General features: G+C 33.4%; 1 protein-coding gene across 1 annotated transcript; it reads right to left on the reverse strand.

Annotated features, from left to right (window-relative positions):
• Positions 1-2355: 2355 nt before the first annotated feature.
• LOC111901993 (glycerol-3-phosphate acyltransferase RAM2-like) lies at positions 2356-4418 on the reverse strand. The gene is given in 3 exon segments (XM_042901530.2): positions 2356-2604; positions 2606-3469; positions 3736-4418. Coding segments are annotated over 3 exon segments (1545 nt in total). The 5' UTR covers positions 4375-4418; the 3' UTR covers positions 2356-2562.
• Positions 4419-14776: the final 10358 nt, after the last annotated feature.

A 14776-nucleotide genomic window follows, 5' to 3' on the forward strand; every position in this document is an offset into this window, starting at 1 on the left:
TTATTATCTGTAAAAACCATGTATTCAAATATCAAGATGGAATGTAAATGTTATTTTGTTTATTGTTGTACTTGTGCTATATATTCAATTTAGTTGTGATCCATGAACTTAGCCGCACAGTCCGGCGTGTTCTGCCGCCTCGGCAAGGGTTGTGACAATTTTTCATGAGCTTCATTGGTTCATAAGAAGGGCAATATTCGACTGTACATACGTGCATTCACAGTCATGTTTCCGCATAATATAATTCAAAAACTGCATTTAATAACTTCTTAATGTTATATATTTTGATTTTTTTTTTTGCATTTTTGTTTTATATCATTTTATATCTTCTACAAATTTACAATTATTTTTTGGGTAAATGTCACTGTAGTCCAACCAACTTTTTGGTTTTGTTTTAAAAGGTCCCTTACATATTTTTTTGGTAGTATAGGTCCTTAAACTTAGAATTGACTTATTAAAAAAGGTATTGAATTTCATTTTTCCCGGTTTTACCGGTTAAATTTGGATTAAATGACATTTTTACTTTTGGAGTAATAAAAAAAAGGAATTAAAACTCTCTCTCTCTCTCTCTCTCTCTCTCTCTCTTATCATCAACACGAAGAAGACAGATCGACAGCCACATCCAAATTCCTCTTGTTTCAATGAATCCGTATCGTGAAGCCAAAATCTAAAACATGCATTTATCGGTATCGAATTCACCTAAATCGGAGGCTTCATCTGAATCTCCGAATCAGAGGTCCACCGACCCCAATTGAAACCCTTCCCTTTGTTGACCGCTCACCTGCTAAGTTTCATCTTCATCGCCTTCTTTATCTCAGTTCAGATCCATGTAAATACAAAAGTAAAAGAAGTCGGTGGATCGTTCAGAACCAGACCATTGTTCTAAAGGCGATGTCTCTCCCTCATCTCTTTCTCACTTTCTCCTTCACTACTAGATCACATGAACCCTACCAATTTCAAATAGGATTCAAGCTCATTAGGCCACATCTCTATAAATATCCTTACCTTACCAAAAGACTATGTTGCCACAGTGACCAGAAATTACTTCATCGATTTTAACCACCCTTACCGAACTTCAACATCCGTCTCCCCATCTGCACCTTCACCACCTAATCAATCAAGAAACTTACACCCCCAGAAGACAATCTAGCCACTAACAAACATCATCTCCATTATCAAAATTTCTATACTAACCACATACCCTCAGAAGACGTTCCTGTTAATAATGGGATCCACATGACGATACAGTGATAATGAAGGAAAGTACATCGACTGATGCATCAGGTTCCATCGGAGAAGAAACCATAGTCATCAGAATGGTTGGAATCTCCGGAATGGAAGGACTCATTGAGCTCGCTTGAGAGTCAATACCCATTTCATTGATTCAATGTAAGAGGTTAAGAAGTTGATACTCATTGAATCGGTTCTCTAGTTTGATCCCCAAAGACTCCATCTTCATAGCCACTACTTAGATTTGTTTTTCATAGATCTGATCGGACCCTGAACAATCAACGAACAATCACTTGCAATGGCAGAGTCGATGAGATGGACTGCCGACAAAACCCAAAAAAATCAAAACTTATAGCCATAGAGTGCATATGTAGAGTTCCGATGAGGTTCCAATCTTAAGTTGTTTGAGGAAGATGGGTGGTTGGATTCTGTGAACGGGGAGCAACAAAAAACTATGTCAAAGAAGAACAAGATGCATGATTTTAGTTTTATTTCTTTTTTTTTTAGTGAAAAAATCATAGTCATTAAGGAAACCTAAAATTACAATGTTGATGTGGGTGACACATCAGCTTCAAACGTAGAGGTGGCATAAGCAACCGGTTTTCAACGGTGAAAGGGACCATTTAAACCGGTCAGCACACACTTTGTGACCCTAAAAAGCAAAAAATTAAGTTTAAGGATCATTCAAACCAAAATCAGTAAGTTGGTTGGGCTAGAGTGACATTTACCCTTATTTTTTAAGAATACTTCTACATAAATAAAAGTATATCTTCATATTATTGGTTATCAGTTTCAGCTACAATTAAATAGTTTTGTTAAGTCTTATAATTTTTAAAAGTAAACAATAATTTTTTTATGTTCGTTTTTTAACCGGCAAATATAATTATAAATCTACTCCTAAACTAACATTTAATTCTATATATATCCACAACGGGACTTGAACCTTCTCCACATCAAAGAGGGATAACACTAGTTAATACGGTGGTTTAAAAATCTTTTGGTGATAATAGGTTAATGGTTAGAAGCTAATAATACTGATAAAAAATCGTCTTTAACTCTCTCAATCTAAAAAGCAAATATCTACCAAATAGACTAGTTTTAGGTTACACGACGCAAGAAACAAAGTATTTAACCGATACTTTTGTTAATTTAAAGACAAGGGTGATCATAATCTATCAACTTTAGCCGATCATGTCACTAAATGCTAACCATACATGGTTTACAATTCCTTGAAATCCACCAAATCTAGTTATGGATCAAACAAATAAATTGATAATAATTTAATTTTAACATATAATTTGGTACAACATATAATTTTAATCATTCCCATACCTAGCACACCGTGATTTTCTCCGCTGCAACTTTAGGTTTTTCTGGTGGCCACAGTGCCATCATTTCCGGCCAAAATCTTGTACTTATCCTTCCTCGTGAAATTGGTACACTCGTATGACAAAGTCGAAGCAATCATTCGTTGTATATAATTCGCAACATCGTGGCTTATCTTCCCATTTCCACAAGTTAAATCATAGGGTAACTTATTCAAGAAGGTTACTTCATAAGCTGGACTAGGGTTCATAAAAAAGTAAAACGGATCCATCGCTTTCCACCCTCGTGCAGTGGTGCCGTGAAACATGGACATCCTGTTTGACATCGCCACCGGAACCAACTCGTCAGTGAGTTCAGCAAACAGAGCTGAAAACCGGAGCAAAAATGGTTCTCTACAGGTGGTTCCTTCTGGGCATATGACCAAATCTCCTTCTTCTAGAAGCTTCTTGATCATGTTGGCATCGCTGGTTCGGTCCCTGGTTAACCGGACCGTTTTGATCGGAGAGATGATCTCCGAGAGTCTAGAGAGAGAGTATGTGACTGCCGGGATTGGGCGGCCGAGGGCGGTGGAGAGAAAGATAGGGTCGAGTAGGGTGCGGTGGGAGCATATGAAGAGAACGCCGGTTTGACCCGTTGATTTTTTGGCCGCTGGCGGTGGTGTTCCTTTAATGGTGACTCGAACTCCGAGTGCCCAAAAAGCGTAGTAGACTAAAGGCATGGGGAGGAGCGCACCGGCGGCCATACGTAGACATGCAAGGAAGAACCCTACCGGAATCCAAAGAATGATGATGAGTGCTTTGAATGGTGTTGGCTTTTGGACTAATCGGCCGTCGTGGAACACCACTGGTTTTGGTAGCTTGTCCACCGTCACCGCCTTAACTTCCTCCGTGGCTTGTGGTACGATGTAACCTTCCTGAATTTAAGAGGAGTACAGTTGAGTATCAAGACATTAATGACTCCATTAAATTTCTAGTCAACGCAACCCTACCAAACTATTCGTTTGAGTTTTGTCTATTTGACAAAAAAGTCAAACCTCAAACTCTTTTTTTAGTTGTCAACGTAAACATGATATCTATTTTGACCGATATCAATCCATTTAGCTAAAATTAGTAAATCACGACTGTATTCATTTTCTAATAAATTTCGAAAAATAACATTTTTTCGGGTTTTTGATAAGACCTTGCATAATTTCATGTATGGGTAGTCGGTTTTCCGGTCACCAAGTGCCAACTCCGGTAGCGGCGTGTCTTCAAAAGCCTTCAAAAGCACGTCAGCTTTGTTAACTCCGACGAGCACTCCGGGAGTTTTAACAAGTCCGGTAGCTCTTCCATTCCAACTATCGATCTCCGTTCCCATCACCAAATCGGCGCCCAAAAACTCCTTCAGAAACGGCTCCACCATCACCGTCGGGTTCGCCGTCAAAACACACCGCTTCCCACAAGCCGAGAACACCCGCCACGCCTCCGGGTGCAGGTCACTGGAGTAAAACTTCGGCAAAACTGCTCGCGCCACTGATTCGATGTCGGAAACCTTCATTCCGGCAAAGGTGGCGAAGATTAGAACACGGATACCGGCAGACTCTGAAATGAAGTAGTAGAGAATTCCGGCGATTGGAGAAGCTAGAAGCAAAAAGAGGAGTCTTAAAACTCCACCAACTTCAAATGCTACAAGGGCGAAATAAGGAAAAGAACTACGTCCCCGGAGCAAAGTTCCGTCCAAATCAGAGACTACAGTTTGTGTTTCCCGGCCAAATGTTTCACATTTAGATATCGCCGGAAATTCATGTGTGTATACAGAATTCTTCTGATTATCGGCCATTGTTGCCGGTGATATTGGAGAGAGATGGGGAATTTGGCGTTTGCCTTTCGTAATGAACGGATAAGTTTGGTGTCTGTTATGAGTATATATAGGGTTGTGAGGGAGGAGAATTGAAAATAATGGTATTTATGGTTGGTCAAAGTATCAAATTTATTCGATCAGTTTCAATTTTTTTTAAGTATATTTTACTTTTATGTTGTAAACTTATAAATATATAAATAAATAAATTAAAAAAAACTTGTTATCCAAATTAAAAATAATTTTTTAGATAGTTTTGTAAATAAATATTTTTATATAAAATTTTACCAGAAGTAAATTGTGGTATTATAATTTTTTTTATTTAAACATGGTCTTTTAAGTTTCAACTTCGAGCTAAAAATTCAGCTTTCTATTTGTTATATAATTAATATTATAGTAATGGCAGGGGCGCGGAGCTTTATTAGGCTAGGGGCTGTGAAACCCAAAACCCCTTCCTCTTATTTTTATACATATTATATTTCTGGCCTTCAAATAAAATATTGAAGTTCCACCCTCATAATGGATTGTAATAATAGTAATGTTTAATTTGATTTTAATTGGTTACATACAAGTTAAATATTTGTATTTATTTTTCTTTTGGAATTGAGCCAATAAATGAATAAGTATTTGCATTCATAAAATTAAGGTGGAAAATACAAAACATGGACATGTTTCTTTTATCATCGGAATTCCATAATATATAAATATGCCTTTTACATGATATTTTTGATAGATACCGTGTAAGAGTCAGAAATGGAATTTATCTTCTTTCTTTTTTTTTTTTTTTTTTTTTTTTTTTTTTTTTTTTTTAAATCTAACGTGTGAATTAAAATTATCTACAAAACACATAATAAAAGTTAAAACTTAATAAATTTTGTGATTGTAATCGATTTAATAGTAAATTACAATTGTCGTTCTTTTGCTATCAATATTGTTTTTTTAATTAATTGTAATGCTAATTTTTCTAATAGTATTATAGGAATTTAGTTATTGCATAATTATGGGCAATATGGATACTAATAATTAAAAGAAAAGACTATCATTTGATACGAAACAATTTAAAATAGAGTCGACCCAAATTCTATTATTTATTATGCAGAAAAGATAATAACAATTAAAAGAAAATAAACGTTAAGGACTTAACATTCCCAATAACAAAGTTTTCTAAAGTTTTTTCATTTAATAATAATAATAATAATAATAATAATAATAATAATAATAATAATAATAATAATAATAATTATTATTATTATTATTATTAAAAAATTAAAAAAAATTAAAAAAGAAAATTAAATAAACTAAAAAAAACGTTTAATAAAAAGCTTATTTTTATCTGCAAAAGTTATTTGAATTTGCTTATTTATAAGACCCACAATAAATAATAAATAACTTACTTATTGTTGAAAACCTATAAGACTCATCAAATTATTGAAAAAATTTCTTGACAAATGCTTATTAATTAAGAAGTTTATTGAAAATTCTTTGGTTTGAAAATGGTCATTCGATAGTTTATTATTTTTCAAAAGTCTTTTGTTTTTGAAAGTTATGAAAAAGTTCCTAAAAACTCATATTACAAATGTTTTAAGTGCATAATACTAGTATTTTTTTATTAACTACATTATAAATATATACAAATACTAACCTTGAGTTTGTGAGGTGAATACACTCTAGCTAAAAGTATTCCCGAAGTTGCATTGCTTACAACTTAACGTCGTGGAATTGCATTGTTTACAACTTAACATTATGGAAGAATCACACACGTCATTTCTTTACTCACAATTTCTTTATTTGTTTTTTTACAAATTACAGAAATGGCCCTTACATATATTCTACTCATAATAACTTATAGTCTTTTTTTTGTTTCTTTTGTTTCACTTTAACCTATTTCTTTTTTCTTTTTGCTTTTTACCCTTATAATTCAAGTGTTCTTACACCTTCTTCACAATAGATACCCTTTATATTTTTATTTGCCATTTGCGGTTATTTAACTTTTTTTTTTTTTTCGTTTTTTATCATAAAAAACTACATTTTAGTAAATATACGTTGCAAGATCGGTATATCCAATGTTACCGACCTTATATATTTTTTTACAAACAACTAGAATGTTACCATTTGCAACCTTTTTTATTTTTCTTTTTGCTTTTTACCTGTATAATCTGCATGTTCATACACTTTCTTTACGATAGATTATCTTTTTATTTTTACTTGCCATTTGCGGCCCTTTAACATTTTATTTTCATTTTTATCCTAAAAAACTACGTTTTTGTAAATACACGTTTCAAGATCAATATATACATGATAGTTTATTTTTATTTACTTCTTTTTATAGTTTATTTTAAGAATTTTTAGATGTTTTTATTATTAATGCATTGTATATTCTATATTTTCTTTATTATGGATCGTACCGGGTGCTTTTTATTTTGCATAAGGTATTTTGCAGGTTTTCGGTGTTCGTTGTGGTTGCGGGTTGATTGGAGACGGGCTTAGTAGGCTCTCGAGGCATTGTTGGGCTTGGTGGATCCATAAAAGAAGATTTGGGCTTAAAAATCTAAAGGCTTGGATGAAGTGGGCTTGTGAAGATGGATCTTGGACTTCTATTTTTGGGATTGGAGCATCCATTGTTGTAGCTAAATGATGATTGGTTGGTTTAAATCAAATGGATATGGAGGGGACCAAAGAAATCTTTGGTAGTGGAAGGGTGGAGTGGAGAAATGAAGAGCTAATAGCATTATAGCAACACTTGTGCGGGTGGAATTTTCGTCGCACGGGTACCCGCGCAACTGCCCATTTTGGGTATTTTGGTCATTTGGCACACCATAACCTTGGGGGATCAGATCCATCAGCTATACTCTCGATTTTTCACCATTGGAGACCTAGAGGAGGCGATTTTGAAGCTTAAGACTCATTTCTTTTCATCTTTCCAAGATATTGGTAGTTTCTTTATGCAGTTAGACTTTGGTGATTGTTATTTTGTTGCCATGAGTGGCTAATTTCTCTATATTGGTTAACTTTGGTTAAAACCTTTGAATGTTTGTGGGTTTTTGAAGGATTCATGCTAGATTATCAATTATCTTATGTTTATGGTTCTAGATCATATTTCTTATGCTTGTTTAATGCTTTGATAATGAGCTTGGCACTTGAATGAGCTATTATTAGTTTATTTCTTTGGTTTTGCATTGAATCATTGAATTAACTTAGAACAAGGGCTTTATGATGGTAAAAATCATCTCTAGTTTATGAATCATAGCTTCTTTATGGATGTGTAAGCATTGACATCCTCTAGGAATTGGGGATTCCTTTTCTTAAGGCTAATTAACTTCTTGGGTTCAGTTGCTTCAATTAAACTCTTTATCTTGATTAAGAAGGTGTGTTGTGGGCTTCCTCAACCTCCATACTAACTAAGAGGAATCTTGGCATATCATGCTTCATGATTGCTATAACCAATTTGGGATGAATAATAAGCTTCATGTTGAATCCTAATGATAAACACACAAATATTCATTGTGTTGAATGACCTTAGTTAACCAACTCTCTTCAATATTTGAGCATCTCACTATCTTGCTTAATTGCAAGTTTTTAGTTATTCAAGTCTTTTAGTTTTCAAGTAATCAAACACCCCCCCCCCCCCTTTAGTTTAATTGTAGTTAGTTAGTTTATTTACAATAGTTCTTTTAGATTGCATTGGTGATTGAATACTACTTCTTTCTATAGTTATGGCCCCTACATTCCTATGAATTATTCGGAAACATCCAACTTACAAAACAATCCCTAAACTCTTCTAAACTTTTGATAAATCACCAAATGCTCATTTCTTTTAAACCTTTACTGTTTTTTTTTTTGGAAACAATGATATACACAAGAAAAACACACGTAAGAACCCGCGGCAAAACGCGGGCTCAAATACTAGTTGAAGTACATATTGTATATTTAACGCTTCATACTTTAGTCTTGTTTCCTTTTATCCTCTTAAATATTTTTAAATTTCAAATATTTTTATTTATTTACTAATTAATTATTTTTATTAAATATTTTATGACATTTCATTTATGAAATATAAAATTATAACCATTTGTATAATTTTTTCAATTATTTTTTGCTATTACGTAATATTTTTTTTCGTATTTATTTTTCCAAACGATGTGTTGTAGTATATAGTTTTTTTTTTTTTGAAACATTGTATTATAATATTTCTAATAAATTAAGCACGATGTGTGTTTATAAAGTGACCACTCGAATAGAATAGAGTGAATTTATATGATATTTTAGATAGATATGGTTAAATTAGTTATTGTTTTTGTAACACTGCGTTTTCACATTACATTATAATTTAATATACACGTTTTTTTAAAAAGTTGAAGTAGAAATATATTAAATTTTTAGCCAAAGAAGGCATCATGAAAGTTGTAGTAGTCGTGATGATGATTATGTAGGTATAAAGAACACCCAAATTTGACTTCGTATGAAAAAATTATGATTTTTTTAAAATTTGCATTCAACCCTATATGACAAACTGTGTCGTAAAATATATATCATAGATAAGTTGCTTATTAGCCTAAGCAATCTAAATGAAAGTCATGGTAATCATAATTCTGAGAACGTGCATATAAAGAACACCTATATCTAACTTCGTATCAAGAAGTTGTGATTTTTCGAAGTATCAGTGTAAGTAACAGTGTGCGAGAAAGAAATCGAAAATAAAATGGATTGACTGTTAGCCAAAATAATGTAAACGGGAATTGAAAATCTCGTAAATACGAATATGAAAATATAAAGACAAACGAGAACAGATTTTGTATGAATGAGTTATAATTTTTGAACGAACTTTAACAGTATAAACTGTATAAAATATTAGTTCAAAATAGAGTGAGAATTAGCGATTGAGATCCAAAGGAAAGTTGTAGTACTCGAAATTACCTATGCGTGAATATAAAGAACGTCGATAATGGAGCTCGTATGAGAGATATGATTTTTCGAAGATTTGAAAAATTACCTATGTGGGGTGACATGGCAAAATGAGGGGGCACCACATGGCAAAGACGACAAGCACTTCTTCCACCGACCAAGCAACGTGGCACTAGTGATAGCGTGAAACGTGGCACCTCCAAAGGACGGAGACGTCGCCAAGCGCGACTCAATGTGCCTTCAGATGCAACCTATAAATGTGTACCGAATTCAACTCATTTCACACTCAAAACCATCCATTTCTCTCTGGAAACTCCTCTCTGATCTCGAGCCTGATATTTTTTGAGTTTGTGAGCATTTTAGCAAGGCTATATGGCGATAGAAATCCCAACGAAAAGAAGCATTCAAAGTCAAAGTTCTGCATGCGAACTATCCAACTTTTCGCTAGAAACTCTATAAGTTAAGTTGCACTTATTATGCTTTAAGTGTAACTTATATTCATATACATATCCATTATTATGAATTTATAAATAAGATTTATCAGTAATTCCAAATCATAATACTAACTGATCTACTAACGGGAGTGATGTCTAAGCTAGATCTAGTGAGGTGTTTAAAGTGGATTTTCCAAACTATATAATTTGTATACCAAACGAATCCTACCTTCAAAATGATCTTGCCTAGTTATTCCTTATTTAATAGTACTTGAAGTATGCATTAGGATTAGTAAAAGATCTTGCTTTTAATAATAGACTACTATAAATATTAATAAGTTATAATATTATAGGTTACTACTTGTTAGACGCGTTAACCACTAGCTAGAATGCAACTTGACCGGATAACTGATAGTTGTCAGAGTAATTGTCCAGGTGAGTTTTCTCACTATACTTTATATTGAAATAGGTATCCATGTGTGCTAGGATATGGTTAGTTTGTAGTATGCTATTAGGTTGTAATATGTTATGATATTGATAGACTTGTTAGGTTGTTGCTTATAATATGATATGTTTATATGTTAATATCATCTATTAAGGGCTAAGGTGCACCCGCTTTGTGTGGAAGGCCAAGATGCAGACATTTCAGCTTTGTGCTAAGTGCCAAGGGGTGAGTTGATGACAATAACTTAAGCATTGTGAGTCTAGATATTCACAAGGGATGAGTTGATTGGAACAACAACTTAAGTGTTGTGAGCCTAGATATTCATAAGAGTGAGGTGATTGCAACAACTTAAGTGTTGTGATCATAGATACTCGATGTATGCATGTATATGTATTGTAATGTATGCCATTTTGGAGAAATCACTATGCTTTGTGCCTACCCAGTTGATTACAAATGATTTCAGATACTTTTTTCGGATCGTGAGAAGGGCAAGGTTCGACTATACACTTACATTGGCATCATGTTTTTCGATGCGAAGTAGTATGTCGGGTGTACGTAGGAGGTACGCTGAGCATACTCACTAGGGAGCATTTTTAGAGGTTTTGGGCCTTAGTTTGAGCAACCATAGTAGTAGCAGCCTGGGAGTATACTCACTACCACCACCCAGGTATTTAATCTGATTTGTTTCCATTACAATCAGAGGGGCCATAAAAAAGCCAACTGCCCAAGTTTAGTGGTGGTAGGACCAAGGCTCTAAATGACGTGAGGCGAGGCGTGGCGGAAAGGCCAAGCCTCAAGCTTAACAAGCCATGGCATTTTTTCAAGGCGTGATGTAAGGCGACGATTTTGTATTAGTTTATAATTATATTACCACATAAATATAAAGATATATTAAATACAACTACTTTTTAGAAGTGTTATATCAATAACTGATAACAAAAAGTTAACGAAAAACACAATACTTGTATCCCCGGTTAGAAAAGACATAATAAAGAGAAGAAACATGTCTCAAACGAAAAAACATTTACCATAACATGCCATAATGCGCCATGGCATGCCATATCATGCCTTGTCACACACCACATCTAACAACAACGTTATGAGGATTTTCGTAACAGCGAAGCCATGCCTGAAGCCATGACACGACTTGGCACGCGCCATGGCATGCCTTTTAGAACAATGGGTAGGACAAGTAGCAGAACCTGCTCTGGCGACTCTGAAGATCACTAATGGTTGCCAGGGCAAGGCGGAGGCACCAGTTGTGAGGACCAGAGCATTTCAGCTGACAGTCAAGGAGGCTCGTGCAACTCCTGAGGTGATTATGGGTTTGCATTTTATCCTTATCTTTTGATTTATGTTGTTTATCATGCTTATATGTCTGTGTTGTTGTTTAGGGTCATTCCTTGTGAACGGTATTCCTGTTTTAGTTTTGTTCGATTCGGGGGCTACCTTATCTTTTATATTTCTTACGCTTAGCAAGAGATTTGATGATGTTAAGGGGGAGATGAATTATTTGTTAGAGGTGGAGATTGCCGACGACCATCTAGTGCGAGTGACGAGGGTTCACCGAGGATGTAATTTGGAGTTACTCAGCGAGAATTATCCGATTGATTTTGTTCCTATTCCCATGCGTGAGGTCAAGGTCATTAAGGGGATGGATTGGTTGAATGCCAATGGTGTAATGATTGATTGTGAGCTTCAGTTGGTGCGTGTTCGTACTCCAAATGGAGGAGAGTTGGTGATCCATGGTGAGGGTGCTCAGCGTGGGCCGACTCTATGTTCAACAATGAGGGACAGACGTTATATTCAGCATGGATTTTCGGGTTTGTGGCCTATATGATGGATACTTAGGAGAAGGATAAGGTGACTTTGGATGATGTGGCGATTGTTCGGGAATACCCGGACATTTCCCTGGAGGATTTGCTTAGAGTTCCTCTGAAAAGACAGTATGAGTTATGGATTTAATTGGTTCAAGGTGTGACTCTGATAGCCAAGGCACCTTATAGATTAGCACCTACAGAGATGCAGGAGTTGTCCACCCAGCTGCAGGAGATGTTGGATAAGGGTTCGATCGGCCGAGTAGTTCACCATGGGGAGCTCCAACATTGTTTGTGAAGAAGAAGGATGGGTCACATCGTATGTGTATTGACTATCGGGAGCTGAATAAGTTAATGGTGAAGACCCGTTATCTACTCCCGAGGATCGACGATTTGTTTGACCAGCTTCACGGCACATATTGGTTCTCCAAGATTGATTTGCATTTAGGTTATCATCAGCTCAGGATCAGAGAAGAGGATATGTAGAAGACAACCTTCCTAACTTGTTATGATCATTACGAGTTTGTTGTGAAGTGTAACAACTGGAAAAATTCTAGAATAATCAAGTTTAAACTGTAACCGTGTGCGAGTGAATTCGTAACGTAACATTTATACATTAGAACTTTGAATGTCAAGAGAATATGTTTATATAAGTTAACATATAAATAATACTTGGAAGGAATCATTGAAAATCAAATAAGGTCAATAAGTTATCAAGGAATAAAGGAGTCAACAAAAGTCAAATAATTAAGCCTTAAAGCATACATTATACTTTGTAATGAGGGTTTTCGACTTTTAGGCCCTATACCTTTGAGTTTTCGGTCACATAGGACCGAAATCACCTTCATGGGATTTATCCTAGACCAAAAACACCTTGTTTAAGGCCCATTAAGGCTGAAATCTCATTCTTGAATCACACTCAGACTGAAATCCCCTCCTTAGTTAAGCTAGGACCGAAATCAACAATTTAAAGTGGTATGCAAGTGATTTCGGTCATGCCTTGACTGAAATCACTCTTAATTAGGCTTAAAACCCCATAAGATTTAGATATTTTATGAAACTTGATAGGTTGTTAGCTTCCCAAGGTGATATATTACACATATCAAGGCAAACCTCACATCACCTAATCTTATTTCCTTCCATATAATCATGAAATAGGATCCTTAACAAACACTTCTCTGTAAACATTTCACCTCATATTCTCTCAAGTCTTCAAATCCATTCTTCCCATCCTTGCTTTCTCTCAAATAATAAGACCATCTTCCTAGCTAATTCAAGGGTTATTGTAAGTATTTCCCATCTAATCTAGTGTTCTTTCAAATACATTTCATACTAGGTGAATCCCCGCACGTTGCGTGAGAATACAATTATATAGTTAAAAATAACTTTTTTCAAATTATTATTTTATATTTCTACTTTGAAACAAAATGATAGTAGTAAAGCGAGCATATAGTTAGCATATTAGTTTTATTAAGCATTATAGTTTTAATTTTTAAGTCATTGTGATATATACAATTATTTGATAATTTTATAAACCATTTAAAATTGTATAAATTATATATCAAACATTTGATAATCTATATATAACGGGTAACAAAATGTATGAACAAAAATATGAACTACAACTTTTAGTAACTTAAAAATACAAAAACATCAATTATAACATTTGTATTAAAAAAGATATATATACAACGAATAATCAAAAATATGAAAAATAAACATTACAACTTTTAATAATATAAAAACTCTAAATCATCTATTATAACATTTATATTAACTCTTCATATTTAAATCACAAATCTCTTCAAATACATTAATGTTTTTAATGTGCAAAACTTTACTACCTTATAAAAGAAAAAAGAAAGGAAAATAAAAAGTTATTAGTGATTACTAGTTAGTAATCATAAGTTAAAAACTCTTGAGTTATAACTAATAAATATACATAAATTAAAAAACTCTTGAGTTGTAGTATGAGTTTCAAATGAATGCGGTACATGGAAATGTGTATTTATTATTAATATTCTTCTTCTTCTTCTTCTTCTTCTTCTTCTTCTTATTATTATTATTATTATTATTATTATTATTATTATTATTATTATTATTATTATTATTATTATTATTATTATTATTTAAATAATTGGTTTTGATGCATCATTTTAATCCCTTCAATTATTAAACATAAAAGTATTTAATTATAAATTTGTAACATACATTGGTGCATATATATATATATATATATATATATATATATATATATATATATATATATATGTTAAACAATCACATATAATATATATTTGCGTAAATCTCATATGTAATTCTTGTCGTAGTAGTATGGATAAATTACTGTCATATGAAGAGCATATCATGATAAGTTAATCATAATTACATATCAAATGTTAAATATTATGTTATCTTTTAAATATTGTCTTGTAAATATGTTGTGTAGGATAACCCAATAAAAAAATAATAGAAAATAAACATAATCAAAATAGAAAAACTACAATCAAATAAATAAGAACATTGGGTGGTTGAATATATAAATAAAAATGTTACATAAATATACATTTAAATCAAAAGAAAAAATAACATTCGTCTACTTTGCTCAAACAACAAAAGCTATATCCGTTTTCTGAATCTTTTTTCTTTATTTAACACAATTCAACCATAGAAATTTGGTGACAATTCTTCACTAACTTGCAATCAAAACGAGAAACCGAATATAAAGAAAGAATAGAAAAAGCTTCATTTGTTTTGGTTGAAAGAAAAAAATCATATTACGATTA

This window comes from Lactuca sativa, chromosome 4 (genome assembly GCF_002870075.4).
Source record: "Lactuca sativa cultivar Salinas chromosome 4, Lsat_Salinas_v11, whole genome shotgun sequence".
Lineage (NCBI taxonomy): Eukaryota > Viridiplantae > Streptophyta > Magnoliopsida > Asterales > Asteraceae > Lactuca > Lactuca sativa.